The sequence below is a fragment of the Notamacropus eugenii genome, chromosome X (genome assembly GCF_028372415.1).
Source record: "Notamacropus eugenii isolate mMacEug1 chromosome X, mMacEug1.pri_v2, whole genome shotgun sequence".
Classification (NCBI taxonomy): Eukaryota; Metazoa; Chordata; class Mammalia; order Diprotodontia; family Macropodidae; genus Notamacropus; species Notamacropus eugenii.
Genome location: NC_092879.1, coordinates 9,988,139 through 10,011,208, shown reverse-complemented (window position 1 = coordinate 10,011,208; position 23,070 = coordinate 9,988,139). Strand labels below are relative to the sequence as shown.

General features: G+C 47.1%; 1 protein-coding gene across 1 annotated transcript in view; it reads right to left on the bottom strand.

The window, feature by feature from the left end:
* Positions 1–23,070, bottom strand: part of FAM50A (family with sequence similarity 50 member A) — a 33,714-nt gene that overhangs the window by 9,026 nt on the left and 1,618 nt on the right. Inside the window, exons 2-12 of the mRNA XM_072627287.1 lie at positions 20,230–20,314; positions 20,011–20,110; positions 19,255–19,403; positions 18,517–18,593; positions 18,116–18,182; positions 17,768–17,829; positions 17,229–17,305; positions 16,835–16,889; positions 15,893–15,941; positions 15,603–15,673; positions 15,329–15,439 (exon numbers count right to left, since the gene is read on the bottom strand). Coding sequence (XP_072483388.1) covers positions 15,329–15,439; positions 15,603–15,673; positions 15,893–15,941; positions 16,835–16,889; positions 17,229–17,305; positions 17,768–17,829; positions 18,116–18,182; positions 18,517–18,593; positions 19,255–19,403; positions 20,011–20,110; positions 20,230–20,314 — 903 coding nt within the window. The remainder of the gene's footprint in view (positions 1–15,328; positions 15,440–15,602; positions 15,674–15,892; positions 15,942–16,834; positions 16,890–17,228; positions 17,306–17,767; positions 17,830–18,115; positions 18,183–18,516; positions 18,594–19,254; positions 19,404–20,010; positions 20,111–20,229; positions 20,315–23,070) is intronic.

Genomic DNA, 23,070 nt, shown 5'->3' with positions numbered 1-23,070 from the left:
CTCTTCTCAGCCAGCACCCCCCTTCCTCCCTTCCTTCCTTAGCAGGACGCTTTGGTGTGAGAGCTGGGTGAGAACCAGCACTGAAGGTGCAGGGTGAGAAAAGCAGGCCCAGAGGGATGGGGGTGGAGGTGGGCAAGAAAAATCAGGCAGCAGGCTTGAAGTCAGCTGAGCAAAACCGTGAGGAGGGCTAGAGAGTTGGCAGATCCTTGTTCCCTTCTCGGATCACACCCTACCTGTCCCTGCACCCCAGCACAGTCCTTGCCCCACAAAGACTCTGGCTTTCTATCTTCCACCACCACCGTCCCGCCACCCCTCCAGGGGGGAGCTGTAGCTCAGAGAATGACTTCAAGGCACAGCTGGGGAAGGGGGAGAAGGGAGGGAGAGGAGGAGGGTTCCGGATCACTGGGGGCAGGGGAGGAGGGACCCCTATCTCTCCCCAACCCCCATGCCCCCAAGTTAGCCCTCCTTCCCTCCAGAATTCATAAACAGCTGAAACCCAACACCTCCAAGAGGACTTTATAGGCTCCAGATGTGGCCCTAGCTCCTGGCTACAGAATGGGAGAAGCCCAGGCATGTGCTGAGCGTGCAGAGAGGGGCAGGGCTTGGCTGGGGCCACAAGGGCATGGGGAATGCAATTGGGATGGGGGTTCTGCAGAGTGTGTGGTAAAGTTGGCAGCCTAGAAGATGCTAGCAAAAAAAAGCACAGGGACTGTGGATGCCAGGGTGTGGAAGGGAAAAAGAGAGAGGGGGTAGACAGGGCAGTTTTCCCACACTGGCTTCAATCCTTGGTGCCTGAGGGCAGCCAGGAGGTGCAAAAGATAGACATCAGACTCCAGTCCAGGAAGACCTGAGTTCAAAATCCAGCTTCAGGCACTTAGTAGCTGTGTGACCCTAGGCAAGTCAAGTCACCTCTGTTTGCTTCAGTTTCCCTAACTGTAAAATAGGGATAAGAACAGTACCTCCCTCCCAGGGCGGCTGTGGGGATCAAATACAATCGGATTTGTAAAATGCTTAGCACAGTATCTGGCATGCAGTAGGCACTTAGTCAATGCTCAGGTCTCCTTCCTTTGCTTCCTATTCCCCCATCTGACAAGATTAGCCAAGTTCAGTGTCTGGGAAGCCTTCTGCTCTGCCATAACCCTCATACCCACTGATAGCATCACTATGACCTTTTCAGTCTTTGTAGCTAAGAGCAAACCCTGGGAGTCAGGTGCTGTTATCATCTCCATTTTACAGTTGAGGAAACTGAGGCAAACTGAAGTGAAATGACTTGCCCAGGGTTCCACAGCTAATCAGTATCTGAGGCCACATTGAGACAGGTCTTCCCAACTCCAGGCTCTGTCACCTGTGCCACGTGGCTGTCTCTACTTGGGCAGGGCCACTGGGCCAAGAGGATCTTGGGAGAAATTGGTACAGCCCTCTCACTTTTTCTTGCCTCTACCCCCTATCTATCAGCTCCTTTCCAATCTTCTCCAAACTTTCTCTACCTTCCTTGGAGCCTTGCTCTCCAAGATGACTCTCAAACTCACTCTCGGGAAGCCAGGCCCTAGTCTGAGTGGCTAGAGTTTCCAAAGGGTTGGGCTGATCCTTAAGCAGAATGGAGAATGCACAAGACAGAAAGAAGACACATGTTGTCCTGTCCATGCTCTCTCCTGTTACTTTCTGTCCTCACCTTATACTCACCTCTCCTTCCGTGCCTGGGCCAGGGTCAGCCTCCCCCAGCTCTGTCTGCTCTCCATGGTTCTCTTGCCCGATTCACTGGACCTAAACCCTTGCTTTCTGGGGCCGTTGCTGGGCCAAGGTTTGGTGGTGACGCTCATGTGACTGAAATATGTGGCCCTTTCATTATAGGCTATGGCAGGGAGGGGTGACTGGGCTCAGCAAACGTGGCTGGGTAGGGAAGGAGAATCAGGAAGCTGGCACCCAAATAAAGGAAACCACCCTCCACCCTTATCCCAAATCATCAGACGCACGCCTTCCAATTCTCCCCTATGGCCCTCCTTTCCCAGTCCCCCTACCTCCCATCCTCATGAGAAAAACCATCTGGAAGAACCTGGATTGGCCAGCATAGCTTCCTGCCAGGAGAAGCCTGGCTTGTCTGGCCAGATGCTGGTGGCCTGGTAGAAGGAGACCTGTCTGGTGGAGGGTGCATCAGCCCCTGGCAGGCCAGTGGAGGGAGTGCCCGCCTGGACACTGGCAGCAGATACTCATCAGTTGTGTGACCTAGGGCAAGTCATTTCTCTTCCCCAGCCTGTGTTTATGTAAAATGAGGATAACAAGAGCACCTATCTCCCAGGGCTTTTGTGAGGATCGAATGAGGTCATTTTTGAAAAGTGTCAAATATATATGCAAGCTTCATGGCACCCTACAAGAGAGAAGCTGCCTGCTGATGGAATGAGGGCAAAGCTCAGCCCTCTGGGCTCTGCCCCCTACTCAGGCTGAGAAAAGGCCAAAGGCCATATAGGGTGAGCTCCCTCTTCTGCTAGAAAATACGGAACTGTGGGGCCCAAGAGAGGTCCCAAAGGAAGCAGAGGCTTGGGGCAACTAAGCTGGAAATAACCCTGAGGTAAGCAATTCCACCCTCCAATTTGGGGGCGGCCTGTGGTTGGTCAGGGTGGGGGCAGGCAAGTTAGGCAGCTGTTGTTAGGGCTTGTGGTGAAGGCTTTAGGCCCAGATGCAGGCCCCGCCTGTCCCTCTCCTTGCCTAGGATTAGATGCCTAGGCAGGAAGCTGGGCCTCAGCATCCCAGAAAAGGAAAGGGAGTGTAAGGGAGGATGAAAGGACTGGCCTGGACTCTCCCAGCCAGGGTAGTATACCTCCTCAGCTTCTCAGGCCACATTGCATTTGGCCTCAGGGCCTGTCTGCTGGAAGGCTCTTTTAGGAAATCAGGGAGGAAGATTTTATCCTCAAGCCCCCACCCCTACCCTTCTCTCCATCTCCTGACCCCTCCAAAGCTCCAAATACAACCTAGAACACTAGCCTGTCAGTCAGGTCACTTCATTTCAAAGGACCCTGATATCACTTGGAAATTTAATTTCTATGTTTCTTTCCTTAGTATTGGAGAAGGGTCTTTGGAGATCTTTTACCCAGATTTTATAGATGGAAAAACTGAGGCTCAGAGAATGGAACAGACTTGCCCAGGTCTCACTGAAATGGAGCTGGAGCTGGAGCTGAATCTAGAGATTCCAGGTGTTCTGATTTCCAAGACCAAGAGGTCTAAATCTTACATCCAGCTCTGCTCAAAGAGCTCATCCTCCTCGCTCTCTTCCTTCCCTTTACCTTCTCCTCCTTCCTCTTTCCCCTCCTGCTTTCCATCTTTACTGGAGTATTCCGGGAGGACAGCACCTCTGGCATGAGGGCTTGCTGAGTCCTTTTTTGGGGGCTGCTCATGCACCTTTGGTGTCCACCTGGCACACATCTCTCACCTGTGGGTCCAAGAAGCTGCAGCATGTGCAGCAACTACACTCTGGTAAAATTGTCCCTCTGCAGATGGGCTAATCCAGGTTTGAAGGGGGTCTTCCCCAAGTGTGTGAATACTTCCCCTGGACAAATGGGCACATGTAAACAATTTCTTCCTAACAGCCATGAAGGCAGCTGAAGCAGGAACTCTTAGAGCTTGTTCAGACATCAAAGACACCAAGGTCCACCGCATGCCGGGTTGTGGCCACTCTTGACTTTTATCTTGCCGCTGGACTTCCTTGACTTTGGAAGAGAGTGAGGCAGATGACTGTGCAGCTCTGCCTCACTTCAATCTAATTCATGCTCAAGACAAGACATCACTGGTGATGGCATTGGTCCTCTGAAAAGAAAGGAGGGACAACCCTTATTTGTCCCATCCTACACAAATCTTCCACATGGAAATCAGTCCAGTCACCAACTTTCTTGCCTGCTCTCGCTTGTTTCCACAATGTCCCTCACATCTGGAATGGACTTTTCCCACTCACCTCCGGGAAGCCTCCTCTGGGAAGCCTTCCTTGATTGCACCAATACCAAAGTGAGGTTTTGCCTTGAACTGCTGTAGAAGAGATTTGTCCTGGGAACTTAACATGCTTGTCTGATGGTGTAGCTCTGTGCACCTGTCTCCCCCAACCTCGAGTTCCTGGCACAAGGCCTGCAGTATACATTGACTGCTGAAATGTTTGCTGAATTGACTTAGCCTCTTTGTGGGCAACCCTTAAAGAGGTACTGGAGTGAGAATTAGGAGACCTGGATTTGCATCCTACTCCTGTCACCACCTATATAACCTTACACAAGTGACTCCTCCTGCTTGGGTCAAGATGGGAGTTAGATTAGAGGATCCCAAAGGTCCCCGGCACCCTTGTGTACTATAATCCCAAGACCTTCAGCCTTCCTTCCACTGTGCTTATCTCACAGCACTCCAAAGGGCCTGGTTGGGAAGGAGGGGATTTCTAAGTTTCTCCTGCCTTCCAGAAGCTATGTGCTCTGAGGAGGTAAACTAACATTAGCTAACGTGAGATTTAACAGGAGTAGGACCTCCCACATTCCCAAGTTCAACGAAAAGCAGAGACAATCCACTGACCGTTTGGTCAGTGGCTGCCATGTGCTGGCACTTTCTAGGCTCTGAGATACAAGCAACAGCAGTCTCTGATAAACTTACACCTTACTGGGGGTATAAGGGGAGATCCAACTCTATACTACTAAGCACGTTCAAAGTTGGACATCCAAAGTCATTTCCAGAGGCCAAAGAATGTTAATGTATCCTTGCTTCGCTTTGGCAGAGATGCCATCAAATTTGTCAAATTTCTTACTGTTTTGATAATACATTTTTGCTTATTGTTAATATAATTTTGCTTCTTAATGGAAAGATCTTCCCCACCCATTGATGGGAGTTTGATTAGGGAAGATTTGTAGGAAGACCCACACCTTTTGTTAATGAGGCACTGATTTTCAAGGGTGGGATGCCCTCTGACTCTGAAAAAGGTATAAATACTCTGAGGTGAGATTTGACTTTGGGGGTGACTCATTGGAAGTGTTTGGCCAGATGAGACTCTGGGCAGCCGCTAAGGAGGCTTTGAAAACCCAGATGCTGGTGCTTCTCTCTCTGGTAACTATGCATGTATATAGTGGTTAGATAGTTGGATCTATCTATTGATCTGGGATGTATGTATTGCTTATGTCAGACACTTGGAAGTCCTGTCTGTTGGTTGATCTTTGTTTCTCTGTATTTTCTCTGAGGTTCAGGGTGCTGACTTTTCCCTGAACTAAGTGAGATACATGTGCTTGATTAAAGTTGACCCCTCAAAAGTTGCTTTCCTTTTAGAAAAGCAGATCAAAGAACCTGTACAGCAGACCCTCCTGTGTATGTTGGGGTCCCTGCACTTACACTTACCCATCTCTTTCAGTCTCATCTTCTCCAGAAGGTATATTTCACTATATGTAAGAGGCAGCCTAGTCATCTCAAGTAATGAGAGTAGTTTCAAGAAGAAACCTTTGAATATCTCTGCCAGTGATCCTTTGTTCTTTCCAGAGCAATATCCTCGGGGATCACACTGACTCCCCAGGACTGCACAAGCTCAGACCACTGGGGACCCACTTTCACAGGTAGTCCCATTCTTCCCTGGTCACACATTGATGACCCCAAACTGTTCTTACTTCTCAGCCAGCTCCTACCCTGACATTACCTTCAAAACGATTGGGATTGTTTCCAAAACTCATATGCACCTTCAGAGAATCAAGATTTGCCCCCACTAAGGCAATTCCAAAGAATATGTTGTGGTCTCTGAAGGCTGTTCCCAAAGAGCACCTTAAGGGAATTAGTGAAACAAAAATAATACTGATCTACATTTCCTTAGCACTTCCAGGTTTGAAAAAACCCTTTACAGATATGATCTCATTTGATCCACACAGCATGCTATTTTGATCCCCATTGGACAGATGAGGAAACTGAGGCTGAGAAAGATTAGGGTTAACAAGTGGATGAAGCTTGATTGATTTTATCAGCTCCCCTAGATGAAACATTTTCTAAACTTTCCAGTGACTAGGATCTCTTGAAATGACTTTCTGTTTCTTTTCCATTTTCAGACTGTTGCACATGTTGGTTTCTCCAGTTGTCTGCAGAATCCTCGAACCAGGGGCGGTATACCACTTTTCTTTGGATCCCTAGTGCTAGGAGCATAGGATGCCTTCACCATTTGGTAATATTACATCTGCTGGCTTGGGAGCTTAATTTCGAAGGGAGGTGGGTTGCAGGGGCAGGGTTGCTACTATACAGGATAGACACATACACACCCTTTGGCAGATTTGCTAAAATTCCATCCTGCTACTTTATAGAATTTGGGGAGGCTGAGAATAAGGTCTCCAAGGTCCCTTTCCACAGTGTCTCGTTGCTCTCTCCCCAAATGTAAGAACTGGGCCAACCTCAGCCTGCTGTTCTAGTTGAGAGGCCTCTGGCTGGTCAAAAGACATTTTAGTAGTGCTAGGGGCTGGGGGGGAGGGTATATCCCCTTCCCTTGGGGCTGTCAGGAGACAAACAAAAGACCCCATTCAAGTCCTCAGGCTGCTTTCTACTTCTTGGGCCTGGAGCTGTACGTTCATCCCCAGGGCTCCAGGGCCTTGAGGTCCCAGTGGGGAGCACAGCCCTCCCTTTTTCTCTCCCTCCTCAGCTGCCCCCAAAGGCCCAAGCATCAGTGGGTCATGGTGGTGGTAAGGAATATATCTTAGGTTCCTCCCATCTCACTCCCCTAGTCTTCTGGCTTTGCTGTAAGTGAAATGACCAACATTAAGCAGTGCAGCGCTGTTGGGTCTCCTGCCTGGAGGAGAGGGCAAGGGCTGAATGGCAACAGCTGCCTCTTCAATGATCTTCTGCTGAGCCCATTACATAGGAGGGAGAAAAAAGCCCTCAGTCTCTTTTCGGCACGTGCCACCCTGCAGATCTTGGAAAGCTGCCTAGGGGGCTGTGCTGGCTGCTTAGGCAAAGGCCAAGGGGTAAATGGGCACAGTTCCTACAGCCCTAGGGCCCCTCTCCCCCACGAATCTTCTCCAACCCTTTCCCCCTCTGTCTAGACTTCTGATTGCCTCTGCCCACCAATCCCAAGTAGGGGAATAGATGGCAAAGGGGTGGAGGAGGGGTGGCTGTGTGCTTATGGAAGAAAGATGGGATGGACTGAATTACTTTTCCCAAAAATAAGATGACAGAGACAAGCCCAGGTCTCTCACCTGGCCTTTGGTTAGGGATTCCTAGCCCTCTATGGGACTATTGGTCAGTGAGAACTCCCCCCCCCCCCCAACCCGTCTGGCCCCAGCCTGTCTTATGGTCCTCAGGGGAAGGAGTGGGTTAGCTGCCATCTGGGGCTTCAGAAGGAAGACAGGAAAGCAGGAAGTGGGATTCCCCCATCCCTGCGGCTCTCCCTGGTCCCTCCCTCCCAAGTAGGCCAGTCTGACCCCAAAGCTCCCTATTTTACAGAATTCTGGGCTCTCACAAGTGATGCGGTGGGGTCAGACAGGAGAGAACTGGAACTGAGTGAGGCCTGCTATAGAATGCAAGGGGCCAGCCAGGAGGGGCTATCTGAAGGCCTATTGTTGGTGGCGGACCCCATGGCCCTCTAAGCCCAGCTCTGCAGAAAGAGGCTAGGAACAGCCTCAGGCTGTGAAGGCCAGGGCTGAGGTAACAGAGGAGCCTTTTCCTAGCTGAGGAGGGTGATGAGGAGGAACCATTCTCCAGAAAGCAGACCCCTTCAAAAAGGAACAGTCAGATCATTGTGGTGGTGGTAGTGGGGTGTGTGTGTGTGTGTGTGTGTGTGTGTGTGTGTGTGTGTGTGTGTGTGTGTGTGTGTGTGTGATAGAGACAGAGAGATAGAGGATGGGGAGCAAATGGGCTGCAAGGCCATTCTGCAACAGTTCCCCTTCCCAAGCTCTATGTCCAAGGAGGTGATTCAGAACAGAGGGAGAGAAAGCAACTTTGTCCATACGTAGCCCTAGTCTATACTCCACTAGCCATGGTAAGTATGGAAGGAAAAGAAAGGCAGGTTTAGTCTACAAGGGGTGCTCCTCAGCAGCCTTTCAGGAGTTCATGGCCCAGGAAGCTAGAACTGGGCCCTCCAGGTGACTAAATCCTCAGGGCCATGGCTGATGAGTTGCCCCCAATCAGATTCCCCATCCCAGACCAGCTGTGGCCCAGGACTCGTCTTTCATCTCTCTGTTCCAATGTGGCATTAGGGAGGAGGGAGGTAGCTTTGTAGACAGAGCTATCTAGCGCCATCTAGAGCCCATTTTCATCTTTAACCCTTTTCCTTTCTCACTCCTTCCATGTTCCTACTCTCCTAGCTCAGGCTCCATCCTGTTGTCACTTGCCTCACTGCACACCCTCCTTTCCAGCACTGGTGACATTTTCACTCAGAACCCATTTGTCCTGCTGGGGGACATGACCACTTCCAGACTCTCCCTTCCTCACCATCATTCAGCATTTGACCCAAATTTTTCATCTTATCTAGATACCGATAGTCCTTATCTACCAACCCATGAGGCTTCCTAAGCCTAAATTTGGTGCCTGGCTCACAGTTTTGGCACCCTGACCCCTGCTTTCATACTTAAGGACTTCAACCTACATACCTCAAGTATCCAGGTCCTGAGTCTCCTCACTGCCTATGACTTCTTTCTCCACTCTGCCTTAGCTTCACACAGAGATGGCCAGAATCCACCCTCCCCCATCCCCATCTTGCATCATTTACAAGATTCCCACTTCCATGGTCAGGAACTCTGAAATTCCATCTTATGAACATAATGTTGTATCATTCCGACCTTCCCTCTGCATTCTGACCCCTTCAATCTCCCGGTACCCTCTCCATCTATCTTCTTTGCCAAGCCATCAGTCCTGCACTGACTCCATGCTGCTCATTCCCCATCTCAACACCTTGGCGAATGAATTCAACTCTGCTCTGTCTTCCTGAGTCCCCCACCCCTTGTCCTATCGCTGATCAGTTTGCCAAACCCCAACCTTGGATCATTCCCACCATCTGCCACCTTAACTCTTATTCACGGGCTGTTGAAACGACTCATGACAGTGGCTCTTCCAAACTTTTTCTTCCCTCCTTAAACTTTCCCCCCTAAACTTCCCCCCCCATCCTCTCAGCAGAGAACCTCATGGCAAAAAATGGAGACCATCAACACTGAACTCCCTCTTCATTTCACATCTCTCAGATGTCTTTGCCCATTTCCTACTTCACCTGTCTCACAGAAAGATGTGACCCTTCTCGGCAAAGCAAGCATGCCCAAGGGATCCCTTCCCATCCTCTCCTCTCTAGCAGCTGCACTGTGCTTAGTACATTTTACAAAGATTTTCTCATTTGATCCTCACAACAACCCTGGTAAGTAGATGTTATCATTATCCCCATTTTACAGTTGAGGAAACTGAGGCAAACAGGTTAAGTGACTTGCCCAAGGTCACATGGCTAGTATCGGAGGCTCAATTTGAATTCAGGTCTCTTCCTGACTTCAGGCTGAGTGCTCTATCCACTGTACTACCAACTGCCCTGTCTCATCTCTACTATCTCCCTTATTTTCCATCTCTGTCTACCAGTTGCTTCCTTGCTGCTTACCTTCTCTTGTCTCCTCTATCATTAAAAACTCCTCCCTTGATCCTACCATCTCTGCTTTCATCCTTGAGAAAAGCAATCTACACTTGCTACCTCTCTTTTCTCTGGCTTTTATCCTCATTTAACTAGGTATGCAGTGCACAGAGTGTTGGACCTGGAGTCAGGAAGTAGTGAGTTCGAATTCTGATTCAGAGAGCTGTGTGACCTTGGCCTGTTTCCTCATCTGTAAACTGAGGATACTAATGGCTACCTCTCAGGGTTGTTTTGAGGATAAAATGAGATATTTGTAAACCATTTTACAAACCTTAATGTGCTTGAAATGCTAGAATCATTAGCTGAAATTGCCACCTCCAAAGTGACCGGTGATCGAACGGCCAAATTGAATGGCATGTTTTTTAGACCTCATCCTTTTTGACCTCTGGAAACCTTGATACTTTGGATCAAGTTACTCCTCTCTAGGTTTTTCTCTGGTTCTTCTCCTAACTAATCTCGTCAGATTCCATAGGTTTAATGATCATCTTTATGCACACAAATTCCCAGCCCTAGTCTTCTGAACTCTAGGCTGCCATCACTAACTACCTCTTGGGTATCCCTAGGGGTTCTCAAACTCAGTGTGTCCAAAAAGAACTCATCTTTCTCCCCCAAACTGCCCTCTTTCCCAACTTTCCTATTTCTGTCCTCCTGGTCACTGTAATATTGAAATAGCTTTGGTCTCTGTGTTTCATCATTCTGTGAAATGAAGTCTCAAAGTCACCTGAGTTTGGAGAAGTCATAAGATTAAAACCCCTTCCCAAGAGTCACCCAAATTAAAGAATGTCACAAACAACCCCCTTTTCCTTCTCTCCTCAGTGTCTCCTGATTCCTTCCTTCTTGTTTTTCCTCCCTTTCAAACTAGATATTAACTCAGTAAATGCCAAAGTTCTGGGTCCTTGGTTATGGAGACCCTTGGTTCCAGCTTGTTAGCAATCGGCTTGTGTTGCTTAATCGTTGTCTGGATGATATGCAGTTTGTTTCGACGTAAACCACCCAGGCTTGTAACCTTGGGGTCATCCTCAAGTCTTCACTGCAACTCATGCCCTATATCCAATCTGCTGCCAAATCTTGTCATTTCAGGGGCAGCTAGGTGGTTCAGTGACCACTGAGCTTCCCGACTTCACATCTGACCTCAGACACTTACTAGCTATGTGGCCCTGGGCAAATCATTTAACCCTGTTTGCCTCAATTCCTCATCTGGAAAGTAAAACAGAAAAGGCAATGGCAAAGCACTCCAGCATCTTTGCTGAGAAAACCCCAAACGGGGTCACAAAGAGTTGGACACGATTGAACAACTTCTGCCTTCACAGAACCTTTGGATATGTCCCCTCCTCTCCTCTGACACTTCCACTACCCTGGTGTAGGCCATCACCTGACCCTTGGCCTACTGCAGTAAGTGCTGGTTGGTTTCCCTGACTCAAACATCTCTTCACTCCCATCCAACCTCCATTCAGCTGCCAAAGTGGTCTTCCTAAAGTGCAGACCTGACCTTGTCACCTCCTCCCTCATGTTCTCAATGGCTCCCCATTATCTCCTGTACCAACTACAAGTCCTGTTTGGTTTTTTCAAGCCCTTCACAACCTAGCTCTTTGCTACCTTTCAGGTCTTTATGGTGCATGACCTCTCTCCCCACCTTCCCACCCAACCCTGCCATCTCCCAACTCCATGCTCTTTCACTGGCTGTGGCTTTGGACTTTCCTGGCCTTTAAGACAGCTCAAATCCTATCTTTTGCAGGGGGCTTTTCCCAGTCCCATTCCAACTGCTCAAGCCTTCCGTGAGGTTCCCTGTCTTACACTATTATGTATTTTATTTGTACAGTTATTTTTATGTTGTCTCCCATTCAAACATGAGCTTTTGAGAGCAAGGACTGTGTTTCTGCTTTTCTTTGTATCTCCTGGGCATAGTACAGTACTAACAACACAGTAAAACGCACTTAAAAATGTTTGTTGACTGAGTGATTGCCAGGAGTTGGAGTTTTTGATACCCCAGTAGTCTCTTCCCATCAAGCCATCTCACTCGAGTGTGTGTGTGTGTGTGTGTGTTTGTGTGTGTGTGTGTGTGTATCCCAAAGATGTTAAAGACAGAAAGGTCACATATATACCAAAATATCAATATCAGCACCTTTGGTAGCAAAGGACTAGGAACAAAGTGGTTATCCATGGATGAATGGTTGAACGTGTAATGGAAATATTATTGTGCCATAAAAAAATAACAAATATGAGGAATCTAGAGAAACATGAGAAGATTTGTATTAACTGATGCAGTCAATTAAATACAGCCAGGAGAACAATGTACATAATGAACACAGTAACATTAAAAATTACCACAAAGAAGCCAATGTTAGTCATTTTGGAAAAATGTCCATCCTCTTTGACCCAATGGTCTCATTGCTGGCCACATGCCCCAAGGAAGTCAAAGACAAACAGAAAGGTCCCATGTTCACCAAAATCTCCACAGCAGTATTTTTTTGTAGTAGCAAAGAACTGGAAACACAGCAGATGCCCATTGATTGGGCAATGATTGAACACAGTGTGGTAATTGAATGTAATGGAATATTATTGTACCATAAGGAAGGATAATAAGGAATTCAGAAAAACACAAGAAACTTCCTGGAGTGATGGCACAATCAAATAAACAGAACTGAAAAACCAATCAACAAAATATGTTGGACAACAAAATAATGGAAAGAGAGAAAAAATGAAGATGGATAGCCAACTACTCTTCTAAGTTAGCCTCCTAGGGAAGAGCTGAGAAGTGGGGAGCACCGCATAGTCAGACACAGCTGCTGGGTTGACTGCTTGTACTAAACTTGTGGGGTTTTGTTGTTTATTTTCTTTTTAATTATTTTTTTGAATATAAGGAATGGTTTTCTGAGTAAGGGGTGGGGAGGGTTATATAGTTGGAGATGACGGTGATAGAAATACAGAAAGATAACAGAATGTTTTTCAAAGAAGTCCATTCAGAATAACTTCAATGACTAATCTTAGTCTAGAACAGATGGTAGAATATATTTCCTCTGTGCTCCTTTTTGCAGAGAGGTGAGGGGACCATGGGAACAGACTGTCAGACACACTGTCAGATGTGGCCACTGGATTGCATTATTTTTCCTTAACTGTTTCTCTCTCCATGTACTCTGGGATCCAGGACACTGGCCTTCTGGCTGTTCATCAAACATGACCTCCCATCTCTGGGCCTCTTCTCTGGTGGTCCATCTCTCCTGCCTGGAATGCTCTCCCTCCTCCTCCTCACTTTCTGGCTTCCTTCTGATCCCATCTAAAATCCCACCTTCTGGCAGCCAAGATGGTGGAGTGAGAGCCCATACTCACCTAAGCTCTAAGGCAAACTACTTCAGATACCTCTAAAAAGAGAATCTGAATAAATTTTAGAGTGGCAGAATCCACTAGGAGACAGAGTGTGGCAGATTTCCAGCCCAAGACAGCCCAGAAGGTCAATGGGAAGGATCTGTTGCACAGGGTTGGAGGAGCACAGAGAGCACAGGCTGTGCCAGCGCAGACCCCTGCCATAGCAAAGCTGAGCAGGAAACACCTGGTGGTCTGAAGCAGTTCAGATTCTCAAACACATCAGCCCAGGATGGGAGTCCAGTGGAACTGAGTGAGAGAGAAGCACAGAACCCCAGGTAACAGCAGCAGCTGCTCCTGAGACTATCAGCCCGCAGATTATAAATCTGTAAGTCACCTTCTTGAACTTCTGGGAGCCAAGACGGCAGTGATCTGTAAATGCAATCCCCCTCCCCTTGTTGACCTTGAAAGACCCAGAGAATATTTCCCCAGGAAAAATCCTAGAATAGTGGGATCAGCCAAAGGAGTAAACAGTCTCTTAGCTCTTGAGCCAGGAAAATCATAAGGAGGATCCCTCTTGCTGTGGCTGAAGGGGACCAGTGCAGGACTGGAGCTGTCCCAGACAGCCCCACCTCAGTGAGCCCCAGGGGGTGCATCCCTCAACCACCACCACCAGGACCCCAGGTACAACCAGGGTAATCAGGAAGGCACTGTCACAGACAGGGTTCACCAACCACTGAGCCTCACTGTGCTCTCAGGAGAGGAGACCTCCTGTGGCCAGACCACCCCTCCCCCACACCTTTGTACACAGTAATAACCACAGTGTTCGAGGAATTTTTCTGGTAGGCTTAGCCCTTCACAGCAATGCAAGGACCTAAAAATTCCCAATGGACTCTTGAGGCAAAATGCCTTCTACATTCTGAGAGAGAACTATGGAATTGGATCGCAGAATGAAGCAGACCATTATGTTTTATGTATTATGTTTTGTTTTGTTTTATGGTTTCTCCCATTCATTTTACTTCTTTTATGCAACATGACTAACGTGAAAATGTATTTAGTAAGAATGTATGTGTAGAACCCATATAAGATGACATGCCATCTCAGGAAGGGAGGCGGGGAGGGAGAGAAAAATCTAAGACATATGGAAGTGACTGTAGAAAACTGAAAACAAAGAAATTAATTTAATTTAAAATAATAAAAATAAAAATAAAATCCCACCTTCTCCAGGAAGTTTTTCCTGTTCCCATTCAATGCTGATACTTTCCCTCTGTTGGTGATCTCTCATGTAGCCCACCTATGTTATTTGCATGTTATCTCCCCCATTAGACTCCCCATTAGGTTCCTCAAGGGCAGAGACCAGCTTTGTCTTTCTTTATGTCCCCTAGGGCTTAGCCCAGTGCCTGGTACATAGTAGGGACTTAATAAATGTTTGACTGAATGAATCTGTTATCAGGAAGAAATCAATGGCTAGACCTAGTGGGGTAGAAGCAGAGGAATGAGCTATATTCAGAAATGACTAGTGTGAAAATGTGAATTTTTTTTAACTAGAAAAAGCATTTGTGCCCTCTCTTTCCCCCAACTTTGTCCAACCCAGGTCTCAGAATTCTAGAGGCTCCAGTTCTCATGCAAAAGTTTTATTTATTCTAAAATAAAAAAAAATATGTAAATAACAGTAGAATTAGGGAGTAGAAATCCAGGGACCAGTTCTGCCACAGCCCCACTCAGTCTGTGCTGGTCTCATGGTCTGCTTCCCAGTTGGATGTGTGAACCTAGGGGACTCAAATACACCTAGAAAACCAGTGGGAAGGGTAAAGCAACAAGATAGGGGAGGGAAGGAAGGTTAGGAAGAAGGGATGTCTAGAGGTAGCGCTTAACAAATAAGAAAGAGTGGGTAGGTAAGTAGGTAGGGATGAAAGAGAGAGAGGTGAGGTGACAAAGATCACATGCTCTCTTTTACAGGTGCTCATCGGATCTTTGTGAGGTTTGAGGAAGAGGGTGATGAAACAGAGGGTTGGGAGAAACAGACAGGTAGAGGGACCGAGGCAAGTTAAAGAATGGGATTGAGGGAGGGGAAAGAGAGAAAAAACAAATCATTAATATAGTTCAGACCTCAAGATTGCATCTTGTTTTCTTGTGGGACTGTGGAGGATGAGTGCAGGCTAGGGGTGGGGAGGAATGTATAGGTATATGTCCAGAGATGGGACAAGCCACCAAGAGAGCTAGAAATGGCTGTGGTTGGGGTAGAAAAGGTCCTATGCCTTGTAGCTGCCTTGCCCAACACCTCCTCCAAACCCCCAAATTGCCCTTCAGGGTGGCAATGCCAGCCTAAGCGATGCTGAGTGGCCCACAGGGCATTGCTTGGCAGCTCCCACTTGCCCTCAGAAGGCCCTGAATCTCCCCCCCCACCAACCCTCCCATCTTTGCTCTAAACTTCTAGCTCCTCACCATGTACTTGTCCCACTTTTTCTCTGGGTCATAGGGCTCCCAGCGGCTGGCTGGGAAAATATGCTTGTTTTTCCCATACCAACTTTTCAGCACCACCTTTCCTGAATGCGACTGAGGGGAAAAGGTGCCACTGAGATCTCACTCTGATTCCCCAGCTGCCCACTTAAACCCCACTCTCTGGATGTTTCATCCATAGTTTTCAAGGAGATATCCCCCTCCCAAGTCCTAGCTACCCACCAGCCCCCAAGGCTCTCCCCTGGCACTGCCCACCCACCTCATCCTTCTCCACTGTGGCATCATTGAGCAGCCGTACATCATCATGGACATCAAAGTTAAAGAGTGGGCCTGGTGGGGAAACAGCAGCTGGAAGTCAGGTTTTTCCCTTGCCTATAAAGCACAGGCCTTAAAGCAGAGCTGGGAGGGAAATTTGTTTCCTTTGACCAGTACCCAGCAGCAGGAACCATGGCTTAGGGGGTGCAAAACTGAGCCCTCCACCCCTTCAAAATCCCAGGGGATGAAGGCACTCAAAGGACCAGGAGTTGCCACTTCTGTGGGCTCACTCACCACTCTTCCCTCTGGCTTTGGTGATGATGAAATCATAAAAGCTGTGATGCTGGAAGCCAACAAGAAGAGAGCAAGGGGTCACTGAACTACCTGGCAGAGGTGGGGGAGAGAAGCAGGGCCAGCAGGATGAGCGCAGCTCCTCCTCATGTATACAGATTGGCCATATGCTAAGCCCAGACAGCATTCCCTACCCACTATCCCCCTGGCATGTTATCCAGGAAGGGAGATCCATGAAGGGGCCATATGGTACCACTGAAAGGGCATTGGACTAGCTTTTGAAAGCTCTTTGAAGGCAGGGACCATCTTTTGCTTCTTTTGTATGCCCAGCCCTTAGCACAGTGCCTGGTAAACAGAGGGGCTCAATCGCTGTTTACTGATTGGTTGAGACCTGGATCCTGATCCTGGTTCTGTTCCTTAACTAGCTTGACCTTGGCCAAATCACAAACTCTCTGTTTCTGATCCTTAGAATGCAAAGAATTCCTACTCTGATGGTAAGGATCCGATGATATTTCATCGAATATGTAAAAAGCTCAAGAATGTGCATTGTCAACCATAAAGGGCTGGACCAGGCCTGCATGACCTGTGGCATGAAGGTTGCTTGCAGCATGCCAAAGGATTTCTGGAGACCTGGGAAAAATGTAGAGGAAAAATCCTTTGGTGTGCCTGTGGATCATAGGCTGTGTAGGCTTGGGCTAGACTAATGTATGGTACCTTTAGTATTATTTTAAAATATATATTTTAACAAGTCAAACAGAATGAGAAGGGAAAATGTTATCAAAGCAACAAGCAGACCTGTTCTAGAGCAGCTATGCTCTAGAACATCCTCAAGTTTCCCTGGCTCATTTGGCTGGGGTGCCCCAGCCTCCTGCCACTCTCCCACCCCGCCTCAGGCTATCTCCTGTCTTTTGCCAAGGATCTCTTGGAGCCAAAGGAGGCACTCACATGGGGTATAATCAGATCCTCCTTGACATACATGAGCTGGTCCACTCCTGCTGACCTGGGGGTAAGAGGTAGAGGTAGTGAGAAACGTGGCCAAGCCTTCCCCAGCCTCCTATCCGCCCCCAGGTTAGAGAAGTCAGACAGCAGGCTGGCCAGAAGGTGGAAGCAGCACTACCATGCTTTCAAATCGATTCCCTACCAGTCTTCCAGAGTACTAGCCTCCTAGTCTACCTGGCTGGACATGCCCCAAACTGGGCACATCTTTCGGTTACACAAGAAAGGCAAGGCAGAGGCATTGACTGTTAAAATGCACATGGGACCTAGAAGAGGAAGGCTAGCTGGGCTCCAGCTCTCTGCCCGAGTGCATTAGCATCATTTAGCCCAGGGCCCAACAGACCTCAGTTCACTGAAATCTTTCCGAAGGATCTCCAAGGCCTTCTGCAGGAACTGCTGCATCGTGTTCCCCTTCTTCATCTATTGCAGGCAGCATGGAAGCCCCAGGAGTTAAAACAATTGGAGAGGGAGAAAGGGATGAGATACTGAGGGTTAACTCTCCAGTGGGCTGGAGATCTTTACTCAGGCCCTCAGGTGCCTTAACAGGCCTTGATCAGGATGAGGAAAGGGATGCAGGAAATCAGATCAGAGGGTGAGAGAGCAAAGGAGCTAGTAAGGATTCCCCCTTCTGTCCCCTGCCCTAGCTAGCAGCCCAGGCAAAGGTTGAACTTGCACCCTGGGCAGCCTGCAGGCAGCCAGTTACAGACTTTCCTGGTCTTTCCTAGCCCAGGATGGCTTTCATAACCCTCCCCCCTCCCCCTGCTTTTTGCTGAACACTAAGCAATCAGTCTAAAGTTAGGGCCTTGCCTGAGAAATAGGACAGCTAAGATAGGATTAAATCTGACCTTCCCCTCAGTTCTTCCAGATAGCCCCATTTCCTACCTTCACGCTCCTTCGGTGGCCACAGCCATCCCAGTAACTAAATGTGACGTCAATTTCTTCACCTAGAAGTGGCAAAAATTTTTCCTCTTAGCTCCTCTACACTTACAAGTACCCTGAAATAGGTAGATGTTTCTAGATGTTTCTCACCTCCCCCAGTCAGGACTGGGCACAGTCCTTGGGGGTTCTTTTAGAGAACCCAGACCAGTCAGCCATCTCTACCATGTAAAGACTGAGGGGTGACTCACCCCTACTCTCCCCCTCCCACCATCCTGGCATCCCCACTCTCCTCAAGCTTATTCCCACAGCGACAGGGATGTATATAATGTTTGTCTGAACATCCTGACTCACTCTTGATCTTCTTCTGCTTGGCCTCCCATTCCTGCCGAAGTTCTTCTCGGAGCCTATTTTCCTCTTCCTATGGGAGAAAATGGGAAAAGGGAATGGCATATTATCAGATATGGTTACTATATGATTTGCTTTTACTTGTTTTTGTCAAGAGGGAGAATGTAATTTGGAGAGTGAGTGTGTGTGTGTGTGTGTGTGTATGTGTGTGTGTGTGTATGTAAAGACAGAAGTGATCAATAAAATGTACTTTAAAAAGAAGAAAAGTGACAATTCTTCCTTCCTCAACTTACCAAAGTTCTCCTACCACTAATACCCTGAAGTTAGGCAAGTGGCTCTACCAGGCCTACTCCATTCACAAGCTTCTCTACTCAAGGGGAACTTGGGAACAACTGGGTTGTCTTTACCTCTCGGTCCCTGTCAGGAAGAAAGCTTGTGTCCACATCTGGGTTCTTCCCTAATTTTCTCTTTTTTGAAGGAATCTCTGTAGGGAAACAGATGCATTCACCAATGCTAGGTGCACAATCCTAGATGACCTGTGATCCACAATACATGTTGAAAAGATGACATGCTATTCATATGTCTTCCTTACCTTCTCCGGTTACACTGTTAACCCTTGGAAGGTAGGAAATATATCTGTTTTTGTTCATGTCTATATTGCCTACAGGATGCAGCCCAACCTCCTTAGCCACACAATAATGACCGTCCACCATCTGGCCCCAATATGCCCTTCCAGCCTGACTGTCCTAACACTCTCCCATATGTTTGGTCAAATGGGTCATACCTTACGCATGCTCAACTGGTTTTGCTTACATCCCCAGGAGTGCCCTCCCAGTCTTTTCTATCTAACTAAATTCTAGCAGTCTTTTAAGGTCTAGTTCAAATTTCACTTGGACTGAAATCTACCATAGCTAGAATCCAACCCACACCATTTGTTGGGCAATGAATCACCCTGCTTTATCTTAAACTATTATTCCAACTTTTGGAATGCTAGCTCATTTCTCAAAGGGATGAGTCATGTCCACTCAGACAGACTGCTCTAAAAGGGCAGGGTCTATGTTTGGAAATGTGCTTTGAATCGATCCTGCTTCTTTTCCCTCTCCCAGTGAGGACCAGCTCACCTCTCCCATCTCTCTTGCTCTCACCTTCCCGTCCTAGAACTTTCTTATCCATATTTTCCTCTTCTTCAGGTTCTTCTTCCTCATCCAAGTTGAAGGATAGGCTAGAAATCTTGCATTTCTCTTCCTTCTTGCATTTCTTTTCTCGAAGTTTCTCTAGCTTTCTAGAGGGGTATCTGCTAGGCTTCAGTCAGTGGCCTCATGTTACCCATCCCCCCTGCCCGCGTCTCTCACGCCTGACAGAAACTTTTCTTCCATAGTTCCCCCTGTGCTGTCAGAAATGTCTCGAAAGGGAGCCCTAATAATAAGTACTATCCAGGGTAGAGTCAGGGAATTCTTGGGCAGTTCTTTGCACCAAAACTGTGATAAGCGATGATGTGGGGGCCAGACGGGTATATGGAGCTAGAATTGGAAGTTATCGATCTTTTAAGAAGGATTCAGGGTTGAATTTACTCATAAGAGGGAAGGAAAAAGAATGGTTAACAGGTATACTTATGAATATAAAGAGACTGAATGGCAAAAATTAATTTTTCAAGGCCTGAAGCATGTTAACTAAAGCTTTATAAACCCATCCCAAAGGAAGAAAAATTGTCCCCTCAAGAGAGAGCTCACCAGCCCTCTGAATCCCGGGCAACCCCAATGCTTGTTGGTAGCACGTTCTTCCTGTGTAAAGGTAGAACTCCCTATCCTGACCCTGGTGGGCAGCTGAGTAATGTCTTCCTCTCCCCCTCCATCCCCCACTCTCCCACCTGCTCATATGAGGAAGGACAGTATGACACCTACTGCTGAAGCTCTTTAGACTGCTCCTTTTTAGTCAGCTGCTTTTCCCTCTCCTTCACCAGAGCTTCCTGTTTGGCCTTCATGTCATTCAGGGTTACAAGACCTGGTAGATGGGGGAGGCTGGTAAGGACAGCACTGAGGTGATGGGGAATGACAGCCTAGACAGGGCAACAAAACAAATGGGAGCATGTTTTTAGGGGTGAGGGCACATACCCTACTCACCCACAGTGTTGGACATGAGCTCAGCCTCTACCGTGTCATAAAGAACTGAGAATTTCTTGTCAATGTTTGACTTCATGATGTTCTCCTGCAAGGGTGAAGGGAAGCAGAAGCAGTCAGAAATACCAGAGAGAACTCTGGGAAGGTGGTAGAGGGATTATTGGAGTCACAAGAGTGAAAGAGGTTCATTTCAACTCTGCCACTGACTTACCTGGGAACTCTGGACAAGTTCTTTTCCTTCTAGGGAGCTCAGTTTCTTCATCTGTAAAATGAGGGCAACCAGAATCTTTGATTTCTTTCCCAGTGGCTCCCCCCCCCCCCCATTCTAACCTCTGACTGTCTTTGTTCCTGTCTCAGAAGAATGTCCCAGGGAACAATAGCCCCTTTTCCTCCTGGAAACTGCTGTGAGGGATGAGGGTAGGATGTGCCAAGACTCTAAGTCTAACTCTGGACCCTCTTGGCCCACCCAATCTCCACCTGGGAGCACCAAATGATACTTCTTGAGGCCTTTTGGTCCCCAATACCTTGTGTGTCCTTCATCGCTCCTACGCACACATTCCAGCGAAGTGGGGTCAGGGAGAAGGAAAGGGGGCAGAAACCACAGGCATCTCCAAAACACCTGCAAAATCCCTCTTCTCCCCTCTCAGCCAGGCAGCACCCCCAGAGTTCAGACCCTCATCTCCCTTCATAGAATGTAATCTCAAAGGCCAGAACTGTCTCATTTTGTCTGTGTACCTCCAGCATTGAGCACAAGGCCTGGACTGAAGCAGGCGCTGAAGAAATGCTTGTTGACTGACTGATCACTTCCCATTTGGATTAAGGAACTTGTTTCCTAACTATTTTCCCACCTTCGTCTTCCACACAGCTGCCAAAAGCCTAGTTCTGATCATTGTGCACTTCCATGCTCAAAAATCTCCAAGGGCTCCCTATTCCCTCTAGAAAAAAATAGGAACTCCTTGGTCTATCACTTGACCCCTTCCCAAATTTATTTCCCATCACCTCCCCACACACCCCTACCCCCAATCTAGATAAACTGAACGAGTTGTTCCTAGAACTCCCTGTCCCAGCTCTGTGTCTTTGACATACCTGAAACAGATTCTCTTCTCATTCCTTCCTCTTAGAATCCTCAGCTTCCTTCCAGGCTCAGTGCTCATCTACCTCCACTGGGAAGCCTTTTCTGATCTCCCCCACCCCCAATTGTTCATTATTTCTGCAAGTAATCTTGTATTTACTTAAGTGTTTATGTTCCAGAGAGGTAGCAGTGTAGTGTGCTGACAGAGAGCTGGATTTGGAATTAGAAAGACCCGGCTTTGAATCCTGCTTTTTATATTTACTAGCTAAGGTGAGCACAGACAAGTCAGTTAAGCTCTCTAAGCCTCAGTTTTCTAATCTGTAAGATGCCAATAATGATGCCTGGGGTCCCTGGGCCTCACTAGATTGTTGTATTGGCTTGAATGAGCAGATTCAGGTAAAGAGCTTTATCCATTAGGATTATTAAGGTAGGAAGACTTTGTTTGTGTCCAGTAATGTCTGTCTGTGATCTGAGAACCAGCACTAGAGACTTGGCCATAGGGTGATTGAGTTCTTTAGTCACATATGCCACACCTAACAATATCTATTAGATGATGATCTATGATCTGTGTCATTGGAAGGAGTGACCATACTGGCAAAACTCAATTTTGTCGGTTCATTTTTCTTGTTAATTTTGCTGGCAGCAGAGACAAATTAAATATTGAATACAATGTCCAGTTTCAGTGAGTCTTAGTAAGAATGTATACTAAAAACTGACAAGAAATGTACAGTAGACTAGACTCTCCAAGTGGAAGTCAACATGGCATGAATATTTTAAAAGTATCTGGACTCAGTGCCATCCCTCCTACAATCAAGAATACTTTTAATACTGAATCATGATACTCCTGCTGACTCAGGGGCATTCATTTTGTGCCCTGTTTACTCTAGTCTCAATAAGGGATCAATGAAAATGCTGTAAGAAAAAGGGAAAGGACCTATATGTACAAAATATTTATAGAAACTCTTTCTGTGGAGTTGGAAATGGAAGGGATGAGCAGGATGCTTTCAGAAAAACCTGGGAAGACTTACAGGCACTGATACAAAGTGAAATGAGCAGAACCAGAGAACAGTTTCTATAATAACAGCAATATTGTAGAATGATCAATGGGGAATGAATTAGCTACTCTGATCAATACAATTCCAAAGGACATGATTAAAAAAAATGCTATCTACCTCCAGAGAGACAACTGATGAACTCTGAGTGCAGGTTGAAGTATAATTTTTTCACTTTATTTTTCTTGCCTTTTTTTGTTTTATTTTCTGGCAACATGGCTCATATGGAAATACTTTTTGCAGGACTTCACATGTGTAATCGATATCATAGTGCTTGCTTTCTCAAGGGGTAGGGAAGGGGCTGGAGGGAAGAGAGAGAATTTGGAACTTGAAATTAAAAAAAAAAATTTCAATTTTTTCCAATTATATGCCAAAACAATTTTTAACATTTAAAAAAAAATTCTGAGTTTCAAATTCTCTCCCTTCCTCCTTCCCCTTCTGAGATGGTAAGCACTTTGGAATAGGTTATACATATGTAGTCAGGCAAACATTTCAATATTAGTAACACCGTAAAAGAAAACACAGACTAAAAAAAACACCCCAAGGGAATGCCTGAACAAGTTGTGGTACACGAATGTAATGGAATACTACTGTGCTATGATGAATAGGCAGACTTCAGAAAAACCTGGACTTATATGAAGTGATGTCAAGTGAACAAAACCAGGAGAGCATTGCACACAGTAACAGTCACAATGTGTGATGACTGACCTTGATAGAGTT